Below are 27,666 nucleotides of genomic sequence, written 5' to 3'. Positions count from 1 at the left end.
GATTTGCTTTCATTTTTAATACTGATTATGGGAAGGTAAGGAGAAAATTGTGTATGCAAAGGGTGTTTTAATTATTTGGACATGAGCCAAAAATGATGCCATTTTTGCCTTGTGGTTTATAACCTTCCAATATTTTCAGAATAGCCTTCTTCAGTGTGCACCTGGAATGCAGCCTTCTTCAGAACTTTATTTTATGATGTTGTTCGTAAAACTTAGTCGTGTGTGAAAGCACAAATCTGTATGATCATTCATACACACATTTTAGACAATACTTGGAGTACTATCAAAAGATGAAGTGTCTTAAGAATAATCTTTGTGCTCATGTAACAGTCAGACTTTTCTGTTCCAATATCATTAACTGAGTCCCTGAAAATTCATTATGTGATGTTCAAAAAAGTTTAGGTTTGTTGCATTCTTTTTCATAGGTGTATTGCAGGATCACCTTATTAGGCTTTTCTTTACAACTTTTTAGGACCAAATGGCAGTAAAAATAGAGAACTTCATGAAAAGGCAAGAGCCTAGGAGCTGAAGATTTTTTAAGGAAACCAGAATTATGGGTCTCATGATAAAATTTTGAACATTAGCATTGCTGCCTGTGCAACTGCCTAGACCCAAGATCCCAATGGCTCACATGCCTCACTTAGGAGGATTCTTCACAGCACTGTAGTCTTTCACTAAACTTCCTGTTTTAATAGCAGATACACTGAGCTTTGAAGCGTTTAACTGGCAAGGCTTTTACATGTCTTCCTTATTTTCCAAGCAGGTGCTGAAACCAAAATGTCTCTTTTCAGCATGCTAACACTCAGAGTAGTTTCCTATTCATTCTGCATTGCCTGTGATAACTGGATAGTTAGCACTGTGCAAAAATATATCTAGGCATGTAAAATTTCTAAAATTGAGTGTTGTGATTTTTCTGACTCTGAAATGTTTAATGAAGTATCTATCCCCTTTGGGGGGAGGCAGGGCAGGGAGGGGAAGTGTGCTGTCTTTTTTGAGTGGAAAGTGTTTAAAGCCAGGAAGAGTGTAAAACACAGCACCCGTATTGTTTTGGAGGTAGGCTACCCATGTATCCTATTTAGTGTAAACAATAAATCTGGTAGCATTCATTTCTTGTTTACTTTCCAGGAAAAATAAAATAACACTGTTTCAAGCTCTACAGATGCTAACTACTTAGAAAACAAAAAAGCCAAAACAAATGTAAATACTGGTAAAAAGTTTAAAAATTATGTGACAGAAATGAGGCGTAAAATGTGAGCCGGTTTTACATCAGTGGCCAGGTTCTTGAGATTAAGAGTTTATTTTTTGTATTTTTACCTAACCAGATATTAACTTTTATGCTATAAAGCAATCCTGGAGCCAGATTGTCTTTCTGTATGTCTTTCTACCCAGCAATTGAGACTTCTTTGTGAAGAATGCTATTAAAAAGAATATAACACCAAGGCTGCACATCTGTTTCTCGTTTCAGAACAAGTTCTTTTACTCTAAGCCTCTATTTTTTTCCTCCTACCATGAGATTCCCTTTTTTTTTCCTTCAGTAAATAGACAAGAATAAAAAGATTGCTAATAAAATGGGTTACTGTGTATCATTTACACAAAAGGCTCTAGCAATACATTAATTTATGCCTGTTGTGATAATGTGCATCCACAGATTCATTTGTTCTATTAAAATGCCATCATGTGAAAAATCAGTTGTAGCTCTGGCTCTGTAAAATGGAGACTGGGACCAAGGATATATCATCAACCTGAGAGAAGATTTACATGTGTCAGAAAAGAGTGTGGTTTTAAAACATGGCTTCTCCTGACAGTATTTGTAACAGATGTGAAACACGGAAGTCGTGTTACTTTCTAATTCTCCTCCTAAGCTCTGAAAAGTGACGTGCAGTGAGAAAATATAAGAGTTACTTAATAAATCTGTATTCCTCCAGCTTGCCTTGCTAGGGAGAAGAATTATATCCTTCTGGTTCTTTTTTTTGCTGCTTTGCAGTTTTCCCTGCTTGAGCAAATTAATTGCTACATAGTGACATGTCACTGCATGACTAGATAGTGACATGTTTATTCCCAGAAGTTTGTGAGGGGGTTTTTACATCTGCGGTCAGATAGTAACTAATTTGAGATCAATAATAACAAAAATTCTAACATCTCTCAAACATTTTCCTCCTGTAAAGCTGTTATTCAGAATGATCATGTTGGTACCTAGTACAGTGTTAGCAGCAAAGAGAACTGTTAAGAACTGAAAAAGCAAGTTCATTCCAACCATGGGCCTTTAGACTCTGCTGGACATGATTAAATAGGAGAAAATTTCCTTTCCACACAGCAACAAATTGGGTACTTATTAAATCTGGAAACATTTTTTAGAATTATTTTGTGCCTATTTGATGTCTAGACTGGCTTTATTCCTGATGACCTGCAGAGGATTCCTGTGTGGTCTCCTGGCACAGGAATTTGAGATGAGTTTTATTTTGCCCCATTCTTTTTTCTTTTTGAGGTATGTTCAGTGGCTACTGAACAAATATATACCACATTACATTCATCAGAAGAGAGCTGTTATTGAATTTGTATAGTAAATGTGAGATTTGGGCAAGTTAATGGTGTTTATCCCTTTTGTGGTATTTATTTTAAAGTTTCAATTCTCTGAATTGGGAAATTCCCTGAAGGTGAAAAAATGCTCTTTCAATTGCTGCCTATATTAAAAGGATTTCATTATTGTATATGCCTTCTTTAATGGTGCCACCACTGCTCAGGTAACAAACAGAGTGATGCTGCCAGGTCATTCTTTGGCTCCCTGATGTGTTGTTCTCTGGGCCATGTGGGTGGAATTTCTGTTTTAAAACTAGTTAACAGATACTTCTATTCAGCAGGCTGTTCCCATTATAAAAAACAAGTAATTATAATCAGCAAGTACACTTTTTTATGAAGTTTCTCAGGGTTCTGTGGGTGCCAATACAAGAAAAATTCTCTGTATTGTTGTACTTCAGGTTTAGGTTTTTAAGATACTGTGTCTATAGTCAGATTTGTTACCCTAACCTAAATTAGCCATTGTAGCGCCATGGAAAGTCTAGCAGTGTGACATGATGGAGTTTCTACAGGGTGAAGATGCATTTTTAAATCTTTCCATAACGATAGCAGATTTGGTCATATTAAAAATTATATACCTTCAACTCATGGTTCTGTGATCTTACTTTATTAATGTTTTATTAATATTTTAAAAGACACTTAATGGGAGACTTCCTAGTCTCTTCAATGCTAATCACAATACAAAGGGCACTTGGATTTAATAAAAATTCTTCCAGGTGATTCATCCAAAGCTAATGCTAGACACTGTGGATTTCAGTGTAGTCATGCAGTCTGCTTTGTGTGAGTACATAAGAATTCATTTATAGTGATGGCAGGGAATATAGAAAGGTTAAGCACGTCTCTGAAATAAACCAGGGCAGTTTATACAGAGCACCCTGACACACTGAAGTAATGTACTTTCTGAGGAAGCAATACCTGGAAATTTTCACGTCAGGCTTGAGTCATAGTTATTTAGAAATGAGGATCAAGGCATAGTTAGCTGAGGAACAAAATCAACCAGATTTAAAGGCTATTTGATACACTTAGTAAGGTTGCCCATAGTTCCCTGCTCTGTTCATAATATTTGCATATCCCAAGGCAGTATACATCTTTTAGCAATTTTTACCTCTGGGAGGAGACAAATATATCTTGTTGTTGTCCCTGCATTTCTTTGATATGCTGTAATATTTTAGAATAAGGCTACAGTTTCATTGTGTATAGGCTGTATATTGTTTCAACATACTATGAACTATAATCTAGCCTACATCACTAAAAAGATGTCTCATAAGCTCTGTATTGTGGCTCCAATGAATTAAAGCAGTAGCAACACATTTGATAATGCTGATAGCTTTGAGGATTATATACTGGTAGGGCTGTGAACGTAATCCAAGTTTATAAGTTGATGTCTGACTACAGTGTTTTGCAAAGAGCCAGATGCAAGAGACTTCTGCACATCTGGTGGGTTTATATTAGCATTTTGAAACACAGGATAGTCATTAAATGTATGTATATATTCACAGTGCAATTTCACAATATATATAATGGATAATATTAAGAGGACACATCTCAAATGGGATGCTGAAGTTGTCCAGTTCTTTGCATTGCATTGTGAACAGTCAGATGAGTTTGTCTTGGTGTGTTTATCTCAGGAATAAAAAACAACAAGAAAAACCCTAAGAAATGCTCCTAAGCTTTTTTTTAATCTCTTTTTTTCCTTTCCTTTTTTCTTTTTTTAATTTCTGATTATGTTTATGGGTCATGGCACAAATACACAAAAACCCATGTGTGGCAAAATAAATCTTTAAAGTATGAAGAACAATTTCTCCAGATTTAGTAAGAACATGAAATGCAGTTTTTATTTATTTATTTATTTAAGAAGTGTAAAGTGTGGTCAAGAAGGTGCGAAATGTTTGTCATAGTCACCTACATCTGTCTTCTTCCTCTTCATAGTTGTGTTTCAGTTGTTTCTGTTTGTGGTTTTTTTTGAAACCTAAATATGCAGTAGATAATTTTGCTGTTAAATGGACATTTTGCATGAAGATCTGAGTGCAGATCCCAGTTGTTTTTTACTGATAAACTTACAGTCTGTCAGCTAAATATAAGTATTTTTTTAAATGAGCTTGAATTCCTGTAGAACTCAGTGGACGTGTTTTGCTGAAGAATGCTGTTGGGCTGTGCAAGTTCCCGCAGTTTTGAGATTTATCAATGCAAAGGTTATTTGAGACCTTTAGGGATTGTTAAACTAGAAAAGAGTAACATTGTTGAGAGTAAGCTGTGATTTTGGTTGAGTTAGATGAATTCATAATGAAACAATTTTCTCCCCCCTGCCCTCCCCTTTCCCCCCTATTGTCCAAAGAAGGATGAATGGCTTCTTCTTTGGGGGTAGGGGTAGCAGGACTTGTCTGCTCATTTTTAAACCTTGGAATGGAGCTCACTTTGCTGAATTGCCTATTTCACAATAGAACAAACTGCAGTCCTTCCAGGGTGGTTTTTTTCTTCTTTTCCAGAGGAAATTAATTCCCCTGGTTACGGGGAACGTGTCCGTCCAGTAAGAGTGGATATGTTTAAGGAGTACCTAAGCTGTACAAATTTCTCTTACTGCTTCTCTCCCAAAATAAGGGTAGAATATATACAGTGAAAAAAGGTTGTCCACAGCCCCTGTAGCAGTGTTCTGTATAAAAGAACTTCATGTGTTCCACTTACTTGTTCTGCAAGTACTACACCAAAATGAGAGAAGTTAAAAATAGATACATGATTTGCACAGATAAGCTATAAGAAGTTATGGATGGGCACAATATTGTGATTTGTTTGGAAATTTATACATCAGAGAATGAAAAATCAAGTATTTCTTTGAGGACAGGAGTCCTGGAACCATATCTTGATGTCTGATTTGGTACTTGTCCCATGGCTGGGCAGTTAGAGATGTAGTTGGTTGCGGATTCTCTGGTGTTTAATGAGTGCTGGGCTTATGCTGGAGCTTTTTTCAAGTACAGCTAAACTCCACTGTCTGCAGAGGATGTGTTTCTGAAAAGTGTGATATGACAGCAATGCAATGTTGCTTGTAAAAATTGATGTGGTAAGGAGGGACTCATTGGGGGACTTAACATGCACAGGGTTTAAATACACAGGAACAGCATACGTGGTCGGGAGGGTGAGAAGCAGGAGTAGATTATCAGAATCAGCAACTGGAAGAGGTGCTGGCTTTTACAGATGCTGGGTTTTGGAAATTATCATCATTCTGAAAAATAGCAGCCATTCTGAAAAATAACAGCCATCTGTGAAACTGCCTGATCATTAGCCCCCTTTTCTGTCCTTCACTCTTGAACTGATATTGAATTATCTGTGGAGGATGACGATTGAGATGAAGATGTAAGTGTTGAGAAAGGCAATGATAACTTTCACATTACAAGGTTTTTGGCAGGCATTCAGTTTCATGGATTAAGCCATTCCATGGACTCTTCTGAAGAGCTTGCATCTTCTCTGTATGGGGTGATACTGATGATCCTTCCCCTGCATCTCTATCGATGTCATATATACTGCTCCTTTGTATTAAAATATTGTGTGTTTCTGAAGTCCCTGCATGCGTCCTGGTCTGCTACATGAATATTTATAGGAAAAGTTGCTTTGCAGTGTGTCAAGCTCAGCTGCTTCGTCTGTGAGAATGATGACAGCAGAGCAGAATATTAAATGATCAGTGGTAGAACTCAGAACAAAAATAGGAAGACAATGGATACTGCGATTGCTCGATCATAAGTTCTTTCATTTTGTTGCTACCTGCTTTCACAAAACTTGTAGAGTCATGTTCATCTTTGATATTTTTCTTTCCTCAATCTCCGTCATAGTTGATTGAAATCAGCCTGCGAAATAGTTATTTAAGCTAAAGCTGCATGAAGTAAAATTCTTCATGGTCAGGGGTTTGAGAGGAGCATAGGCTAAAACCTTCCTCACAATTCTTGTAGGACTCTAAGATTCTCAAAATAAAAGATAAACTGGGAAGATTAGAGCAGAAAAATAGAGAGTCCTTTAAGATACAATAGTATCAGAATCCTGAATCTCTGGAGATTGAGAGGATGTTGGACTTGGACACTGACTTGGAGAATTTTTCAGTCTGTCCCAGCATGGTTCTTTCCCTTAACTGATACATTGGAACAGTCTTTTACTCTGTTTTGTGTAACTCAAATGCTCCATTCGTGACTTTGCAACTAAGTTTTTCTTCTTGCCATATCATGTCTTGTTATAAGGTTAAAAATATGTTTAAAACAGTAAATCGTAAACCTCACTCCTCTTTCCTCTTACCTCCACCCTTCCCCACGTTAGAAATTGATTTGGGAGAAAAGATCATTCTTTTCTCTGTAATTTTTACCTGTTTGCAATATACAGTCATTTTCTGAGTGTTCAAAAAGATTGTACTTTTATTTTGCAAGCAAAATATGATGATGAATCACGTTATGGGTGTTATATTTGAAATACTTTTCTGTTTGTTTATTTGACAGGTCCTTGACCAGTATGAACGAGAAGGGTTTAATTTCCTAGCTAAAGTTTTTAATTCTTCACATTCCTTCTTAGAAGACTTGACAGGTCTAACTTTATTACACCAGGAGACACAGGCTGCTGAGGTAAGAAAATACAATTCGGATGTTAAGAATAAACAGGTGGCAGTAAAGGGTGCTTGGTTTTATGTTCAGCTGTATAACCATGTGATTAAATGAATCGCTGATAGAATCAAGCAGTAGTATTTGATTTACAGGATGATTTACATAAGCCACGTGCTTATTCCATCTAGTGAGATAAGATGTGTCCTCTTAATGCTATAGAATAAGAAATATTGTTGGATATGAGAGATCATTCTTTTTCATGGATAGATGATGGGATGCGTGTTGACATCTAGTTAGAAACATGTAACACTATTATTATTATTCATTTTATTTTTGTCACATTTAGTGAAATTACAGAAATATTTTAAGTAACAGTTGTTGCTTGACAGTTCTGAATTTATATCAGGAAAGTTCCTGTCTGTTGTCTTTTAGGGTGTGTTTCACTGGCAGGGTAAACTGCAGTTTGTGCAAGCATTATGAGTACTGTATACAAGTACTGATTATAGGTGGCTATGATAGCACAGAGCCCACTATGTGCTAAGAACCACAGTATTTACACAGGTTCCTAGGTAGGTTAGACATTCTCTTAAATTAATCATAACTTTTTATATCTGAGTTTTCAAGTATTGCTTTAAAAAAAAAACAAAAACAAGTGACTTGTGTTATGTGGTATAAGGAAATCAATTATCATTTTAGGTCAATCAAAATGTAATTATTATACTGCTTGATGGATTATAATGTGGGAAAAAACAATGCTGTTTATTTGTCTAGTGACAAAAGTTGTAATGTGGAATGAAATTAGGGTATGTTTTGTTCTCATGGGCAATAACTGTGTCTAAAGAGCTGTGATATTGAGTTTGTCCCATAAAAAAATGAAACAGGTATATGTCTTAATATTGTATTTTAATAATGATTTGTAATCCTTAGTCCATCAGCAAATGTCTGTACTGTTCTACATCTATAATTAAATTTTGGTGTAGTCGTATCACATGGATGTTTCTGAAGTTGGCTTTGAGATGTGATTATTCTGTTACTGTAGCCTGTGCAAATGGTATAGCTGTTTATTCAGCTGGAAATGGCTCAACAGTGTTGCTTAATAAGGTTTGCGGGGGATAATGATGACTTGACTCTCTGTTTCATGTTTTAGCCTTTTAAAATAATTGGAGCAGATGCTGGAGACATTAAACTGTGAAGTACCTGATGCATTCTTAAATCAGCCTGATGATACCTAGAAAAAGTTTATATATATATATTAGAGAGGGATCTAAGAAAGGAAAACAAATACCCTTTAACAGGTGCTACTCGTTAACAATAAAAGTGATTGTAGTCTGGTTACTATACCTGACTTTTAGGCTGCTAAGAAGTGTCTGGGCTGCTAATGACAGCATTAAAACCCATTAAAATTCCCTAGTTAGTAATATATTATTTTGCAGATATTAATTAATAAATTTCTTTTGCAGCTTCAGAATATATACAGGTGGTTTTTTATATCATTTAGAAAAATGTAAAGTCTGGTGTGAGTTTATTGAAACTTACTGAAGTTCAAAGTTTAACATAAAAAATGGAATTAGTGTGCTTTCAAAAATCTTTGGGGTAAACAGTGAGGTTTATGTGGTGAAATCATTGCTTATAGGTGGAAAAACTGATGTACAAAATATTTTCGAAGCTGATGCATTCAAATTAGGCCAGCTACCATAGAACCAGCGACTCTTCTTGATTGCTTCCCTGTAGCATTGCTATATTTTTGTAAAAACTCATTTGTTTTATCAGGGTTAACTATTTTAATAGTCTTGATAAAGTTTGTATTTATGAATGGTCAGGTCTAACAGGCAGATTATTTGCAGATTCTGGACCATGCTTGCTTTCTTCAGATTAAAAGACCTGTTCTTTTGTTACTTTTTGCCACTGTTGAAGCAGGTAGTTTTGTTGTCCTCCACTACTCCCTCAGTACATAATTTGTGGCAGTTATTAAAATTTTTAGGTGGACAAGAGACTTTTAGTATGTTTTCTGCTGAATTGTTCTTGTATTTTGAGCTCATTTTTCTCATATGGTGCAGCTGGTGCAATTTATATTGCTGAGTTTGAAGACTGCGACATGTTTTTTCAGGTTTCTGGCTACTTAGGAGCTGCTGTTGGCAGAATGTATTCTCTAAAATGGAGGCATTAGATTTGTTAAGATCAGTGCTCTTTAGGTTGATTTAAGGCATTCTTGATAGATGGCATTCTAAAAGCTGCAACAGAAGTAGCGAGAGGGTTCATAAGACACGTATAGCCTATTTTTGTAATTAGAATATTTGATTTTTCTGTTGAGAAGTTACTTGTCTTTCTGCACTCAAACTCTTCAAAGAGATTTTGTAGATGATTGTTGGCTTTGGAGACCATATAAATGGCTTCTAGTAGCTGAAGATTTTCCTTTCCTCCTATCCAGTAAAATTTGACCAGTGACATTGCTCCACTGTAAAGAAAATAGATTTGTAAAGTTAAGTGTCATCCAACCTTAAAATTACTGTAGTGATGTCACAATTGTGTTGTAATTCCATATATAAAATCACTGATATTAGGCTAATAAACTTGCATCTGATAGGGAAACTACTCAATCTTGTTCTTCTTTGAAAAGGATCATTCTTAAAATGTTGATTCATTAAGAGCGTTTAATTGAATGTTTCACTCAGAATGTTTTGTTTTGGTCAGAAGAACTGGAGGTTTTGTCATGCTGGTCTTATGCTTCAGCATATTGCATCTTAAGTTAAATCATACACCTAACCTTTTTCTTTTTTTAATTCACCTAACAAATGCTTAGCTGCTTTCATGATGTGTGTATATACATGCTTTAATGAGCTAAATACTAAACTAATTTTTTAAAATTGCTTCTAAGTTTTGAGTTGTTTAAAAGAGATTCTGGAAAAGTCATGCATATTCCAGAAGGAGTGGCTGACTCCATTAAATAGAATGTTTTTGGACAGCCTGAAGTTTCCATGAAAACCTTACCTCCCTACATGCTTAGCACAGACTGCGTTTGCCCAGATTAAAGCAATACAATTTGCAGTAAGATGTGGAAGAATTTCACTTACTGAGTATCTTTTTAACTTGCATTGTTTGATTTCCTGTTCTAGTGCTGTGCTGTTGACCTGATTATTATCAGTATTAATACCATCTTTACATACTTTACCTTATCTTTTTAAAATGACTGATAAGCATATAATCATAATTCAATCTACAACCAGCATAGGAATCATAACACAGATTTCGTTTGTGGTTCAAAGTTCACACTAATTGCAGGGGTTTTAGTCAATAGAGCACCTATTTCTTTAACATGACATGCATCAGGAAATTATAAATGTTCTACATGACTTCCTTAGCATGACAATTTACTCGGTAAATAATAAAATTAGCAAGTGTTCCTACTCTGTCTTGAAATGACAGTAATTTTCAGGCATCTGCTTTTTCCACATCTGGCTTTAATTTAGGTTCTGTGGAACATTTTTTGTTTTTTTAATACCAGTTAGATATTTATGTACAGCTTCAGCAAGAGACTCTGATGACACGCATGGCTTTGAAAGCCAATAGAATCTGTGGGAAACTCCCACGTCAGCACTTAGACCTTGTTTCCACTGGATACAGTTCACTTCGGGAGCTGCCCAAGCTCACATAAAAATTGCACTTCTCTTTTCCAGATCACTTTGTCTCCTTACTCCTAACCTAAACTTTTTAACTTGACATTTGTTCAATTTAGTAGCTGGGCTTAAAATAGAGAAAGCCTATACATCTCTTGAATTATTAATCAGAAACTGGAGGTGTTGATTTGGAGACAGAACAACAACCAACTGAATGACTTCCAGTTTGGTATTTGACTGGGCTGCCCTATGATGGTTACATATCACAGTGCATCTCTAAAACCAGCTCGTTTGCTTGCCACATATGCCAGATTTAACCCTGCAAAATGTATTGGGTTTTGCTGGTGTTGAGAGCTTTTTATATTTAATCTAGTCTAAAATTACAGCTTTCCTGATATGCACTCAACTACTTTTGTGTTAAAGATTAATTTTTACTGATGTGGCACACTTCTGGAAGTGAAAACTGACACATTAATAAAACCGTTAGTCAAGATCATTCCATAGTTGTGGAAGAAACTTTCCCATTTGTAAGATTTTGTAAGAAACTTACTTCTTTAAGGGTACTCATTTTATTGTTGCCCCTTTTCTTCAGAAACAGCTGCCACTGTTCTTCAAGGCCTAGTTAAGCAAAGTAACCAGGCTTATCCTTAGTTGAACATACGTAAGTGCTCTTGAAATCACTGGGAGTGAGGCATCTGTTGAAAAGTTTTGATAGAAGGAGCGATAACAGTGCAAAAGTGAAATTTTTCCATGAATTCACTGTAGTATGTGTAGTTGAATTTTTATACAAGACTTTTTCAGCTATATCCATTTTCAGAAGTACAGAAACTTAATTTCCCTTTGTTCTTAATAAGACCCAAGTATAAATATACTTTCTTACTTTGGATTTCAATTCCTAAATTATTTGGATGCTTTAGGAAGCTTTACTATACTTTCTGCTTTCATCAGGATGAAAGAAAATAATAAATTACATAAAAGAAATAAAATTTTCACTTTTTTTATGACTGATTATAAAGGATATAAAGAATCATAAAGGATTTTGGTAAAAATGAAATCTGGACCAGAGGTCATGTTTCTGAATGTGATTATAAAGGTCAGATATTGGTGCCAGCAGGTCATGATGCCTGTGTTATTTTACTTCATTAATTTTGTACTTCAAGTTTTTTGTCTCTTACAATGTGATCCATAGTATCTATAGTTTTTATGACAAGTTCTTGTGGTCAGTGGTTGGTGAGGTCAGAACCCTATTTGGTATTTGCAAAATCCCCTTGCTGTGCTGGTTTACTGTATCCCAAACAATGCCGATTAGAACTCTTATCCTGTAGAAGGGTAGGATTAATTAAAAAAAAATAAAAATCATGCTAGTAAAGTACTTTGAGTTCTTTGAATAGGAGAAAATATGCAAAACCCTTCTTCATTCTGATTCTGCAATTATTTGAAGTTTGTGCCTGACCATTTTTTCAGCTATTTCTTGGGGAACAGGGCTTAGCTGTATAATAGGCAGCTGGTATTAAAAGTGAACTTTGTGCTTATCCAAATTTGGAAGAAAATTCAGAATTTCCAATGTGTTTTGCTATTAAAAATATCCTTCTTGTTTCTGATTCTGCATTATATTATGCAATGTATTTGATGCTGAAACAATAACATATGAATAGCCAAAAAAAACCCCCCAAACAAAACAGAAAAACCCAACACAATATTATAATAGCAAGTTCTGTAACTTAACAATTTTTTTTCTGTTAGCCAAGTAGTATTCAGAATTGAATTTTACTTGGTGTTATGAAAATGTCTTAAAAAAATCACTACTGATGGGTAGACCAAAATTAATATTTGAGACTTTCTGTGTCTGTGAGCTTTTTTGTTTTCCTTCATGTTTTTAATCTGGTGCGTTTCAGGAGAAATTCACTTTGACAGATCCAGGCCTGCCCTGGAATCTCTTCCTTAAGAGATTAAGAGATTAATCTGTTTTCTTTCAGGAGGTGGGTTGGTTTTTTTCTTCTTGAGTTTTCTCATGATGTCAATTAATGTCATCATTTTTCTTCATTCATCAAGCAGTATTTCCCAGATCTTCAAATAATGGTAAACTTTTTCTGCAAAAAAATGGCTGTTGAACACAGTCCAAATGAGAAATGAATCTTGGTTACAGTAGATTTTAAAATGTATGTAAGTTTCCAATGCATTCTGGTTATTATGCTTTGCTATTACATGCCTAAAATAGATTTAGTAAGTCTGTCCTTCACACAGTGTTCTGCTGAATCTATGGTATTTCTCCTGCTGAAATTTTGCCAAGGAGAGGTAGTTGTTACATCAACACAAAGCAGTTCAAACTGAGTTTTATAGCCTTTGAACAAGCCCAAGAATGGTCTTTATGTTGATACCTTATGCTGCTCTTTGAAGAATTTAGAAGTATCTGTCAAGTGTTTCCTCTATTTTGTAGCAAAACATGAGCTCTTTGTCTTTCCCCTGATAACTTTACTCATAACTTCAATTATTATTACTAATAATGCTCAAATGCTCTTCCTAGGACTTACATCAGCAACCAATGTGCACAAATACTCATGTTTCATAATATATTTGAATAAATATATATTTGTCCCTTCAGGCCAGTGAGGGCCATGTGCAGTCTTTTTACTTAGTTGAAGCCAAGGGAAAGAAAGGGGAAGGACAGTTGATTGTAGGGTTGCACAGAATAGAAAGATTTCTGTGAGTGGACCGTACCACAGGAACGCTTCAAGGAAGATCTCAAGGATGAGAGCCTGCCAAACTTCTGAGCTGGAAGTCCTGTGAGACCAGAGCCTGGCGTGTAATAGTTACAAACATATTTTCATCAATCAATCCTCATTAATGCTTGAATTCCAAAGCAAGATTTAAAAAGTGAGGACAGCTATAGAAACGCTACCCATATCACTTCAAATGAATAAATCTATATTGTCATAAACATCCTATGTGACCTTGTCTCAAAAACATGAAACAACCTTATAAAATACTTTTACTTGCAAATTTTGACTTGTAAATGCTGGCATCCTTCAATAAAAGGTGCTACTGATTAGCTGCATAGATTGATAGATCTATTAAACTTGTATAGTTATTAGTCAAATTAAATGAAACTCTGCAAATTCAAATCTAAGAATTAATACTTGGGGCAGAGATAGAGGAAATGATAACTATTCAGTGTAATGAAGTTTTTTTTTAATTTAAACTGCTGTTGATATCAAGCTGTCTTTTTTGTTTGAAATTTCAAATTTATGGAAAAAAATTAGACCAAAACCACTGAAAGAAATGGAATAATGTCATTTGGGTTAGCAACAGATGGTAATCTTTTTTTTTTCACGTATTGAACTGTGAATTGGTGTCATAGTGCCAAAACTTTGATAGAATTTAAATCTTATCTGTCTATAAAATTTCACAGTAAATCTGGCGTAGCTATAAAATTGAAAGTACTGCTATGAATAAACTTAAAATCTAATCAGTTTTTATGTGAGGGAAAAAGCTATGCAACAAATAGTCAGCTATAAAAAAAATTAGCTGTAGTACTATAGCACCTCCTAGGTGCTCTGAAACTGCTGTAGCATTAATGTTTAGTCTATGGTCTTGATAATGCCTATGCAGCTTTTGAGTACTGGTTTGTATAGATAATAATTCAGGATTGTTTGTCCTCTTTCTAAACAGTATTGTTCAGTGGAGGTTAGTACTCTTCAGTATCAGACATTCTCTACCAAGAGGGCTCAAAGTGTCTGTGCTTTCTGATGTCTCCTGTTTTAACAATAACAGCACCTCAAGTACTGTTGCAAAGGTACACTAGTTTTCTTCTTTATGAATTATTTTAATTGCTCTCATTAGATCAGTATCTAAACAAGGAGTATTTGAACTGATGAAGTAATGCTTCAATTTGTGCCATGATAGTAAAGGATATTAAATTGTACTTTATTTAAGATTTTAGAATATATTTAGGTAATGATGAACGTTAACACCCAAAATTTTGAAGTGAACTGCTATACTGAAGCTGTAAAATCTGAAAAATGGATTTGTTGATGTCTTTAGAAACTAATCATGCCTCTAAGGGGCTTTAGTACACTTAATTACATTTTTTACTATTGTCTTCCATAAGGCATAAGAAGACATACCCCCATGTAATGATCCATCACAATGAATTAGCATTAATATGACTGAACAGGTTCAATATTCTGTCATAATTTCTTTGCCAGTGTCTGACATTACAAGGTGAAGAAGCTACAAATTACTTCTGTAGCTGGAATGGCTAATCTAGTGAGTAGGGACTTGGTACTTTTAAAGCATCTCCACGATGTGGGCATACCCTCTTATGGCAGTGAGGACTTCAGCAATTTGAAGTCTGTGAAGGATTCATAAAATTATTAACAATACTTAATGAGCACTTAATGAGAAAGCAGTGAGGAGCCAACTGTCAGATGTTGTTGGGGAGGACTGAAAAAGAGTGGTTTCTTGGAGTTAACTAGAGATAGGGCATGCAGCATGCGCAAATGCAGCACAACACTATCACCATGTTCTATATTCCCTATCCCTCCTTTTTTTTCCTGCTTTGGACATTAAGTGCATGTTTCCCTATGTAGCAATGGTAAAGCTGTTTCTCCTGGAGCATTCCCACCCTTCTGATACTTGACTGAGACAGAAGCGCTGCCCATTTCCATTGCATAATATCTTGGTGTAATTTTTCATGTTTCTGTTTCACCTGCCCCGTATATAGGTAAGGAAATACGGTCTTGAGTGTTTTGGTTGCTCCATTGGCAGGTGTAGACACAAAATATACTAATCCAGGCACAAAATGTGATCTTAAGAATCTAAAGGTAAAGAAACATGATCAAAGGAGTTAAAAACTCAACTAGGTTGCCCATGGAGATAGTTTTGCAAAGTGCTTTTCCTCCTTCTCCCTAAGGATTATCCAGAGTTTGAAGATACAGCAATGTTGAACAACCATGCCTAAAAACTGATATGGAATTACTGAAGTGGTGTATCACTTCAAAACAGTGGAGTTACGAACATGAATTTCCTATAAATTCTGGCCTAGTTTTCTAGGAGTCTCACACATTGAAATTCATGGGGAGTTACACACTGAGATCCTAAAATCTTTCTTCATAATTGGATCCAAATGTTTTTGGCTTGTAGTCTGTTCTCTCCTTGTACTCTGTTTCCACTTCTTTCTGTCTGGAAGAGGACTAGTACTTTACAACACTAACCAGGTGTTTGAGAGAGATATTTGTTACCTGGCTAGTAAGAGCCTTAATTTAGGGCTGTAATAGATTTAATACTCGATCTCCTTATCTTGCTTAAAATGGTAAAATAACTTCTCCATGTTCTCAGCTATGCACTTCAGCAGTCAGATTGCAGCAGTTTGTTACTAAAAAGTTAAAATGAGTGCTGCTTATGACTCTTAAATTTAATACAGCATCAAAGTTTATAGTAGGGGGGAAAAGTATCAAAAACGTGGTAACAGACAGTAATAGTAAGAATAATAGTGTGCAAGTCTACCTCTCGCACTCTCACTCTTTCATTACTATGTGTATACAGAAGAGAGTACCCTGATACACATAGAAAAAGAGGTCATTAATACATATTGTAATTTGTCAACATTATTCTACAGCATTTGTATTTATTTATATTATCCTAATATTAAGCTGTCCAGCTGCCTTGACATAGAAAATGCTTTACAGATTTTGGTTTTGTTTTATTGAAATGTTCACTCAAACCTATCTTCCCATCACTTGCCCTTGTTATCCCTCTGCATCTGTCTGAAAGATATTATTTTAGCTGGTTGAAATGGCCTTTGAATAGTGCTGCTGTCAAATCCACACATCCCTGTTATGTTAAATCAAGATACCATATATTTCTCTTTTGAATACCATAATAATATTTGGTATTTTTGATGGATTTTGGATTTCCATGGCTCCAAGGGTTTAGGCAACAGCAAGCTGATAAGAAGTGTAGAGAATGTACAGTGCCTACTCCTTTCCTGTTCTGTTTGCAAGATTCAGGTAGTCCCTGATTCCTGTCAGTGCCTGCTTTGCAAGGTGAATAAGCAAGACCAGACTGTAATCCTGATAAAATTTAACGAAATTGAATGCCACTGAAGTCACATTGTTTAGTGAAGACAGTAACAATAACATATAGATAAAAATAAAAACCTTGTCAGAGTACTCTGTGTCTCATGGTAATTGGGTTCATAAATCCCTGGAGTAAACTTTTGGGGAATAACTTTCTAACATGTTGGTAATCTGCACTGATTAGAGGTTCATTTTATGGTTCTGTCATAAAAAGGTAATTGTTTAACTGTGATTGGGATCTGATTTTTCTCTGTAACTGCAGCACTAACTATTGGTATGTGATAAACAAAAGGAGAATTATCAAGTGATTATGATCTTGTTCCTGCAGAAAGAATGTCTTAATGTGTCCCTCTGCTCTCAGCTTCTTTGTCTGATGCTCCAAATACTAGTGTTACTGAAATAGGGCATTTTTATGCCCACAAAGAAAAGAGTAAGGAGACATAAGCTTCTTAAAATTCAAGTTGTGTGAAGGGGAGGGCAGGGAAAGTTAAGGCAGCTTAATGGTTAACCTTTCTGCCCCCAAAAATCAATTCTTCTGAATCTTCTTGCACTTCCCCTTTGTGGGAGTAGAGATTATGAAGTTGTCAGCTGTCCCCGTCCCTTTTTTGCACAAGGTGTACCAAAAAGTTCTCAAGTCTCCTTTACATTTGAGACCCAGCCAAATGATACATCTAGATGCATCACAGCTTGCAATGACTAAGTGCTCTTAAAAATTACTGTGCATTTGAACTCTTTTTCTGCAAACCCAACTCTTGATGTCTTTCTCTGAGGAAGCCCAGAAGAACCATATGAGTTTGAGTAATAACAGGAAAAACAATGTTCGTAATTCCTGAAGTAACCTCAGAAAACTGTATCTATCTTAAGAATGCAGTCCCTCTACTGGAATTCTAGTGAAGACAGGATAGTCAGTAAGCAAGAAGCTGAAGTTTGTGAATTAATGCTTAAAATACTGAGAGGGACCAAGTGCGTATCTGGAGACAAAACTGTGATCCTCTTAGTGCAGGGCTTTCAGCCTCCTTTCTTTCCCTTCCCAGGATGCTGACTTTTTCTTTGTCCTTGCTCTAATCAATTTTCCTTCCTTGCGGGATTTGGGATTAGTTAGGTGGTGAGGACAATAGTTACACTTTCTAAAATATCTAGCTAGTTTTTACAGAGGAGGCTTTATAAAAGCAAAACTGTCTTTTGGGCTAGGCTGCAATTTTGAACGAGGTGTATCATTATTAAAACAATGTTTGGCAAATTAGGATTATAACCTGCATTCTCTTTTTTTTTGGGGGGGGGCGGGGCGGAGAGTAATTCTCTTCTAGAAAGATTTTCAAACTATGTTGACTCCTTTTTCTTTGAAGGAAAAATCTCCAGTAAAGAAGGGAGAAGTAAAATAATTTAGGGATTAAATCTCTTCCATTCCAATATATTTTGTTACAATGAAGAATAAATAGACTGTCCAAGATGCATTCTATTATCCTCATGTGAAGAATAAGAAATTACACAACACAGACAAACATGCTGATAAACTTTGTTTTATAATTAAGAACATAAATTATACAATGTGCATCTTAGTGCAAGCGAACAGTTGCAGAGTATATGGGCCCCTGTAGATCGTTCGAGTAAAAAAAAGAAAAAAAGCTTGCTGCTGGACAAATTACTACCAGATGCAGATTTCAATAAACACATACTGTTGTAGCCTTACCCAAAGGTGCTATGAATTTCTTGAGGCAAGTCTGCCTCTGCATTCACTAAACTGTTGAATGTTTGAACGTTAATTGAGTTACTGTATTATTTACGAATACACTCCATCCCCCCGGTTTTTAATGTACTCTCTTCATCTTGTAGACCTTTAAAGGTTGTCCACAAGAGTATTTAATTGTTAACCATGTTTGCATTCTTCTGACAATCTATATTTCCTCTGGAAATGTCTCTCATACTCCTCTTAAGGCATTCATGTTAGAGTTGCACAAGAGAACTTGTGCTGTTAGTTATCACATATACCAAGTGCATTGGTATTTTGTTATTGTCAACAGGTAATTTTGACTACAAGACCTTTCTGTACAAACAGTAGTAGCTTTTTTTCCAACTTTCTAAACCACTGATTTTCCTGTAAATATAGGTGGAACTAGTAAGTGGTAATAAATGAAGTTGATTACAGTGTGAAGAGTAGTTGAAAAATCATGCAGATTCACCACAACTTCTCTTTAAGGTCAGTGATTGCTAATTCACATTCACATGACAATCAGAGGAAATTAAGCATCACAAATTTTAATAACAAAACATCAATATTAAGACCTACTTCCATGGAAAACCCTTTGTAAACTACTTCTCAAATCTTCACAGTTTCTTAGGGTTTCTTTCTTTATGAAGTATGCAATAATTTTACCAGCATGATTTTTTAAAGATTTACATCCATATTGCTACTATAATGCAAATATTGTTGGCTAAAGTTGACACTAATTTTGCAGAGATTTATAAAACAGGCAAATTTGAATAGCCTTTAAAATTAGTACTAACCTAGCTCTTACTGGTTAGAAGAATCTTCTTTCTATTCGATTCTGAATATTTTCATGTTATTTACACTTTAATGAACATCTCTACAAAGTGCTGGTATTGCCTTTGCCTTACTCTAGTTCAGGCTCTCCTGAAGTTTCCTTTTTACAACATCTTTTTCTTGAACACATTATAACTTGGCTTCTAGCTGAAATCTGCTATGCAGCATACTTGTTTTTATGGAATTGGCTGGAATCCTGGAGAGACCACCTGATAGCTTAGGAGTGATAAAAATTAATGACCAATTCCATAGTTAAAACCCAGATTTGATTCTAAGATTAGCCTATTTGTGCCTGAGAAGATAAGGATTGCTTATCTTAGTTTTTCCTTAGCAGTGATTTCTCTTAGTTGATTTAAGGGCAAACTGATGGAAAATTACCTCCTTGTAAATGAAAGTTGCGTCTGACCTCATGAAGAGACATCAGAATAGTTTATAGTGTTATGCATACAATAAAAATTTTGCCCAGAGAAAAATATTTCATTTTTAAGTTTGGAGAACATAACTTTAAAAAAAAAAAAAAAAAAAAAATTTAGGACCAGTTTCTGTTTTCTTGGTCTCTCAACCTTTAAAAACCTTACTCTATATGTTAACTAATTAACATGTTTCTGATCAGCAATGAGTTGTTGCGTTCCCTAGATATTGAGTCTGGGACACTGAAACTATACTTCACATGTAATATTTCATGAAGCAAGAGCAGCTTGTGAGTTACTGAGTTTGTTATGTTATTTTCATACACAGGAAAGCTTTTGTCATTCTACAGGTGTGGTGATGAGTTTTAAAGTAATTTAACTGTTATACAGCAACCTTAAAATAATGCAGTTTTATTGGATAAATATGACTGGCTTTGATAAGGGGAAAAAGCTAGACCGCAAAATCTAACAACATACTCTTAAAAAAGTTAGGTTGAACTGCAAGCCTTAATATGAAGTGAAAATCATGGCTAAAACATGAGTAAGAATATATATGAAGCAAATATTACTAGTTTTATCTTTAAGTTTCTCAACTCATTAGCACTTTGTCACTAAAGGCAGGAAGGCCAAATGCAAGTCCTTAGACCTTGTTGGTATTTTTTTATACTCTTCAAGAACATGAAAAATGAAAATCGAATTTTGCATGTAGTCATTGGTTTTCAGTAGAAAATGGTTCCCTCTATGAGACTTTAGATTAGATTAACAGGTTGCCCAAAAGGGTCATGAACTCTCCATCCTCAGAGATATTCTAAAGCTGTCTCAGCATGGTTCGATGTGCTCCAGGTGACCCTGCTCAAGCAGGGGGTTGGACAAGATGCCCTCCAGAGGTCCCTTCTAACTCAGTCATTCTGCGATTCTGTGAGTTGCCTGTCTTTAGTCTCACAGAGCCAAGCGTCTGCTCTTTAAACAAATACAGCAATCAAAATAAGCAGGTGTACCAGGTTTCAGAGTTTTGGAAGGAATTATTATTATTAACTCTAAAAATGGGACTGGAGAAATCACTCCTCAAATCACAGGGAGAAGGGGAGCACACAGGTCTGTTCCAGCAGCATATATGTATGTGCCCAGTTAAAGAAAGCCTGAGACCAAGTGGGGGATCTGACAGATTCTTGTAAAAGAAATAAAAACTTGATTCTGTAATGCGTGAAAAGAAAACTAAATCAGACTCAGATAATTTTTATAAAATAAATTTAGTAAAAATAGTCCTTAACTTATCTATGAAAGTCCTTTTTCAAAATTATCTCAGATATCCATGTCAGCATTGTCCTCAGCTGAAGCACTGTGTACCAATGTATGTTTCAGTCCTGTGAGTTCAGGGGACTCTAAGACTGTGCGTAGCAGTTATGCGTATGAAGGTATACATGCAGATGTTGTCTTATTATTGAAGTGCAAAATGTTACAAAACGATTATTTAATGGCACATGACTCTCTCATAGCAAATTAAGACAAGAAGTGAATTGACTCTATTCCAGTTAAAACACAAAAGTAAACATAATAAAACTAGTCTGTTTGGAATGAACTTAAAGCAGTGAGATTATAGAAATAATTTTGGAGAAATATGCTATATGTGCAAGCACATTAGTACTTTGTCATCTTGAAATACGGGTTCTGTTTAAGTACTTACTATACATGAAATAAATTTCTGTAATTTTGAAGGACTGACTCAAGCCTACCTGACAATGAATTTGATCCTGTGCAGGTTAAGTGTGAAATTATGTAAGTTAATCAATAAATACAAAAACCACGTTTAAGGAAGTTAAGGAAAAGATACAAACTGTGATTTAGATGGAGGTAACTAGTAAGATGCTTATTTATTTTGTTATAAATAAAGTACAAAGAAAAGTCACAGAAGTAGAGAAGGGGAGCACAAGTAAACCTGGGAAGAATTACTTTCCAACCTCTCAAGGGGATAGGGGTTAAGAGATACAGTTTTAAAAGGGTTTATGTTGTTCAAAAGTTTATTTATCTAGTGTCTACTGAGACAGTGTGCCTGTCTACTGAGACAGTGTGCCAACAACAGCAAACCCCAAATGCAAGTTAAAAAGAAAAAGAGAAAACTACTACTGGAAAAGAATATGAAGGCATAACAAAGCTATTTAAAATTATTACAGTGCAACAGCTGGTTTTGCTAATGTTTCTTGGTTATTTAGAAAAAATAATAATCCAAGTTCTTATTCCCTTTGTCTTCTCACTTTTAGTAACTGTAATATATGAAGTTTGCTATCCTATGACTCATTCTTCCCACAAATACTATTTCTTTGAATAGCCCTTGTAAAAACATGCATTTCATATTAGTTGTCTTAGTTGGCAATTGGGTAGACTTTTTTCTTCCTGGGTGAGTGATTTATATGTACTAATCTTTGGATCTGCCTCTGCCACACATGGTGCATACCAAAATAGTGGTAATACTGTGCTGTACTGCTGTACCTACAATTACTGTGCTCGTGTTTTTGAAAGAATAGAGTTGGCTGGTAGAGTATATCAATCACTGAAACTAGTTTAATCTCTTTTTCCACAGGCAATAGTCTTATATCTAATAATGATATCTTATATGTGTTTTCAGGGACAGACAGTCATGAAATTGAGGCTTGATTTCAATTCTTAGTGGAATTAAGAAAGATAATGGGCAAGAAGGAGCAAATGCAAAATAAGATGTTATTTCCAGCCTCCAAAAGAAGCCTCTTTGCATGAGTTTGGCTCACTATAAGAAATACTAAAAAGAACTGTGGAAGCTAAATGACTGAGGTTCATTCAGATAAAGAATTGAAGAACATCTGTTACAGCTTTCATATGTGAATGACTGCTGGGCAGTCTATTTTAACTTTATCACTATAGGTAGTCATGGCAGTATTCTAAAGAACAGGCACAGTTGTAGGCTTTCTTGCTGCTTTCACAATACTTTACATTTTCTCTGATGGCACAATGGAACAGGCAAGCTCATATGAGAGAATTCAATACTGAATTATATATACTCTGTGAGTTTGTCCAACTGTGCTAGCATGCGTTCATGACAGCAGCACGCATGGATATTGATATGGTCATCATCCTCTCCAGCTGTCTTTGGTTCCCCAAAGAGAGGGGTGGATTAACTGGGGACAACCTTTGGATTGAGCCCAAACTGTAAAACATAAGCTCATGCTTTCAGATGGGTAATGAAATACTTTAGAACCTGCCTTTACTGGAATTACGGGGTTTGCGTTGGTTTGGGCTACTTTTTAGATATTTCTGCTTTTTGGATTTAATCTAGAGTTTAGAATTTGGATCAAATTGTTTAATGCATTTAATAAGTAATTTAATATGGTTTAATGAGGGTTTAATATGTATTATTTATGCTTGCAGATTATATTTGGATTACTCAACAGAGTAAAATCTTGGTTATAGCTGAAACGTGTTGATAAAGTTCAAGGACCTGATTGTGAATTTTCTTTTTATACAGTGGAAATTAGAGATGGTTATGGGAGATTTGGGAAAAGGAGGGAATACTTGCTGTTAAATATATTTTTAGTTAAATTGAAGCGTAATGGTCACAAACATGATTTTTCTGCTAAGTGAGGTTACACTCAAGTAAGGTTGGTCATAAAAAACAAATTATCAAACAAATTTTTATAATGTAGCATTAGTAACATCCTTATCTCATAAGTAATAGCTGGCGGAGGATGCTATATGGGTTTTCAGGACAATACTAGAAAAAGGTTAGTGTATTTGGAAAACTGCTAGGATTTAAGCTCACTTATGAAAGAGAAAAATTTTGTTTTCATAAAGAATTTCCTAAATTGAAGAATGAATTCTGTGATCATTGAGCCTTTTGCTTTCAAAGGAGAATGATGTTTCCAGCTCTAGCATAAAATCTGTTATCCTTCATTCTGATTGTAAAGTGGGATTTTTCTTCACTCTCTTCTATTTAAAAGCAAAAGGAAAGAACTTGTGGCAGAGAAAATTGCTTATAGAATAGACTGCATATTTAGAATGTTATTTTAATGTGAAGGGATGAGGTAATAGAGTAAAACAATAATCAGAAAGCTGCAATATTTGACTCCAGTATCAAAAACAACTTCACAGTCTTGATCTTTATTGTACTTTTAAAAAAATTTTGTGGGGGCCTCTGATTAGCATATCTGTTTCAGGAAGAGTATCAAGTGTACTCTAATTTCATATTTAAATATGGGATCTGATTAATACTTCAGGCATGCAAGAGAGCTATAACATTAAGACTGTGGTTACTATAGTGAGATGCTATTATAGACATCACAAGACTTGTTATACAAGGAAACATGATTACTTTGGATTAAAGAAGTTGCCAAAGGCTTGAAAGATTTATAGGTGCTGCCACTTTGAGTTATATATAACTTCATTATTTTGTTGAAAATGTTTAGATCTAGAATTAATGAAGCACAATAAATGCTGATGAAATGAATCAGTAGGTTTGACAGCTTTTAACTGATGCTGAGCAAATGATGAATTTTATTGTAGTATTCTTTAAGTCTCAAAATTGCTAGATAATTTACAGAAAGTAATAAATTGAGCATTTGCACAGACAAATGAAACTAATAGTCTTTACAACGGGGTGACATGCATCAGAATTTACATGATCAAGACATCAATTTGAGCATATTTCTTTAACAGTTTATTGTTCATATGCATGTGAGAGAGGAAATGGTCTATTGTGTTTGTGGAGGAGGTGTCTATAGTCTGGGTCTTGGAGACAAAAAATGTTGAGAGCAGTCAGTGTCTGCAAAGATGTAAGGAGGAAACACAAGGATGAGTGAGAGCAATGCCAATGCACTGGTCCTGTGTCTGAGCAAGACAAGAATTGAGTACCATCAAGAAGTCTAAACTGTGCTGTCCTGGGGACAAAGGAATTGACAGTTGTAGTTTGAAAGGGGTCTGGAGCTTGTTGAAATACTAGGTAGGCTGAGTGAGTTAGTTTTAAATGTTCTGAGTTTAAGAGGGGCATAGAGGAGTTTAGATCAGAGATTGCAAGCCTCAGGCAAAGAGGAAGCGGGGAAATGTGGCTTTAGAAACAAAAGACTTAAATTTGGCTTTTTTTCTGCAGTATCTCCAAAATTTAGTCATGGTTAGTGTAATTAGAAGGGATGATGAAATATAAATTCATAACAGCATGGTGGTGTGCTGGGCTGCTGCAAGGTCTCTTTTTTATGTGAATTAAGAGTTCAGTGAATGCAGATCATATCAATTTGATCATTCCATTAATCTCAGCTGTTTAAAATTGGCTGCATTTAAACATTGCTTCATTAAGCCAGCTCAGAGACTAGTGTGTCATCAGTAACTTTTTCTAGACAGCTGCATTCCGTTCTATTATATGAAGTCTGTAGTACTGCAGAGATGTTTCAAAACGATTATTATTTTAACAGCTGGCTAATTGCAAATTATTTATTGGGTTGTTAGAGTTAGCTGAGCAGTCATCATTTGCTCTTGTTACCATGATGCAGAATTAGTTACGTGTATTAATGTGAGTGTTAGTAAAATCTGAATGAGAAATGAGCAATAACCAATGATGAAAGGCTTTTAAGTTTTGAAATAGTCTTACGACATTTGTTTCTTACAAGCAATACTATAAAAAGAAAATATGTAATGGCAGAAATTGTTCTTGAGTTTCATTTGACTCTCCTTCTGTAATGTGACTCAGGAATTTAGTTATGTAAAAGTATGACTGAGTCCCTTTTGCCTTTGGGTGAAATCCAGAATGAGATTGGATTTCACTAAATTGGAAAAGTTCTTTCCCAGTCTTTTAAACTTTGAATTTGGGACAAAACTACACCAAAAGCTGGAATAGGTTCCTAATCTAGCTATTTTGTGATCAGGTGGTTGGTTTTTTCTCTTCAAATAGTGTCTGATTACTAAATTAAGCTCTCAACATTAATAAATCAATCCCCTGCAGAATAAAACCTGTGATTTTTCATATATGTTGTCTTTTGTACCTTTTGAAGTATAGCTCTTACAGCTGTGGAGTGAATCCCTGGGTAGAGATAGCAAAGAGAGAGAGTAAAAAAGAATCCAGGTGCATATTGTATAGTTTCTTCAGGTGACGTGCTTAACATATGCCAGAGAATTTGAAAGTGATGTATTTACTCCTGTTAACAGTATGCTATTTGGGTTATTTTTTTGTTATGTGTGAAAAGTCAAGTGTGGTTTCTGTCACAACCTGCCCAAATGACTGGTTTTTTTCAGAAGTCTAATACACTATGCGGTGTAATACATTTGAGACACACCAGTTCAGTGTGTGTATTTATACTAACAGTAAGTGTAAGTAGGTGGGGAAGCATAGAGAAGGATCATTCAGAACTGCATGAGCGCTATTTAAAAAACAAACCAATCCACCTGACTAGCCTGACCACTTTGTGTTGGAATGCATATGCCTTACCATTTAGAGGGTAAAAGAGTGTCTGCAGAGCCAATCGTGTAGAAAGTGTTTTCTGGTCTGAAGTGCTGCATGCTGACTTGCAAAACCTACGTTCCAAATTGCATTGGAATATATTAACTTTTAATTTCTTGATCCATGCTATACAGGGCAACACAGAATCAAAATCTTAAAATACTAACAATCCATTCGTTCTGTATGTCTTTAGAGCTGGAGGACAGAAGGGAAGAATGGAAATGATCTCTGACCAATATTATATGTTAGTGGCAATTAGGAAAAATCCATTAGCCCGCAAAAAACAACAGCTGGAATTTATCTTGTCTTGCAAGCTTTCAGCTAATTTTTCTCACTGTATCCCACCCAAAGGTATTTTTAAAACTGTTTGGATGAAGACAGCTCTTATTCTCTCCCCTGTGCTTATATTGACATAGTCACAGATGTTGTTACTGTGCAAACCACTATATTTTTTTTTTTTCTCTTAAATACTTTCCTGGCTTCCCTTTTGCTGTGACGATTTTTTCGTTGTTGTTGGGAGATGGAACTATTTCATTCATGGGCCACAAATGTTTTCTTTTAAGTATTCAAAACGTCTCATCCTTCTATTGTGTTTTTCTAGTTTACTATAAACTGCTCCAGTCCTATTCCAATATAGTTTTGTTTAAACCTTCTGTTCTGTTATTTTTAAAATTTTCTCAGTATTGCTTTAGTTTTCCAAGATGTATCATCACTGTCATTTTAGCAATGAAATTTTGCTGTCTCATTCACTTACTTCAATCAGATCTGTAGTTTACTTTGTGTTTAACTGTATCATGACACTTTTCTCTCATGCCCTATGTCATCCATAATTTCTGTACTTGATTCAAACCTGTTTGCCTTAGCTTTGAATGTCGACTTTGTATCATCTGTATGATTTGAAATAAAAATGTTAATCTTTTCAAATTCCAGATTTACAAACATACTTCATGTTATTTAATCGTAAGCTCCCTGAATGAACAGTTCTAGATTCCTATTATATTTGTATTATTTTATTATAATAGTAGTAGTAAGTTGACACAGGAGTGCTTCTAAACAATTAAGTTTCCAATAATGGACTTGGTTTTCTATCAGAATGCTATACAAAAATGCTGTTCTGTTATGATTTAACCCCAGCGCAAGTAAGCACCACACAGCCGCTCACTCACTCTCCCGCCCCCAGTGGGATGGGGGAGAAAATTGGAAAAAGAAGTAAAACTCATGGGTTGAGATAAGAACAATTTAATAGAACAGAAAGGAAGAAACTAATAATGGTAATGATAACACTAATAAAATGACAACAGTAATAATAAAAGGATTGGAATATACAAATGATGCACAGTGCAATTGCTCACCACCCGCTGATCGACGCCCAGTTAGTCCCCAAGCGGCGACCCCCCCCCTGCCACTCCCCCGAGTTTATA

The 27,666-nt window shown here is 35.3% G+C and overlaps 1 protein-coding gene across 5 annotated transcripts in view; it reads left to right on the top strand.

Moving 5' to 3' along the window:
- Positions 1-27,666, top strand: part of ATG7 (autophagy related 7) — a 122,334-nt gene that overhangs the window by 43,089 nt on the left and 51,579 nt on the right. For all 5 annotated transcript variants that reach the window (XR_775432.1, XR_775431.1, XR_775430.1 and 2 more), the window contains exon 18: positions 7,047-7,169. Coding sequence is in view for 1 of the 5 variants with exons in the window: in XM_010584450.1 (XP_010582752.1) it covers positions 7,047-7,169 (123 nt within the window). In the remaining 4 variants the exon portion in view is untranslated. The remainder of the gene's footprint in view (positions 1-7,046; positions 7,170-27,666) is intronic.

This window comes from Haliaeetus leucocephalus, unplaced genomic scaffold (genome assembly GCF_000737465.1).
Source record: "Haliaeetus leucocephalus isolate CR32 unplaced genomic scaffold, Haliaeetus_leucocephalus-4.0 Scaffold984, whole genome shotgun sequence".
Lineage (NCBI taxonomy): Eukaryota > Metazoa > Chordata > Aves > Accipitriformes > Accipitridae > Haliaeetus > Haliaeetus leucocephalus.
The sequence above is the reverse complement of the archived record's forward strand: the minus strand, read 5'-3'. Positions and strand labels throughout refer to the sequence as shown.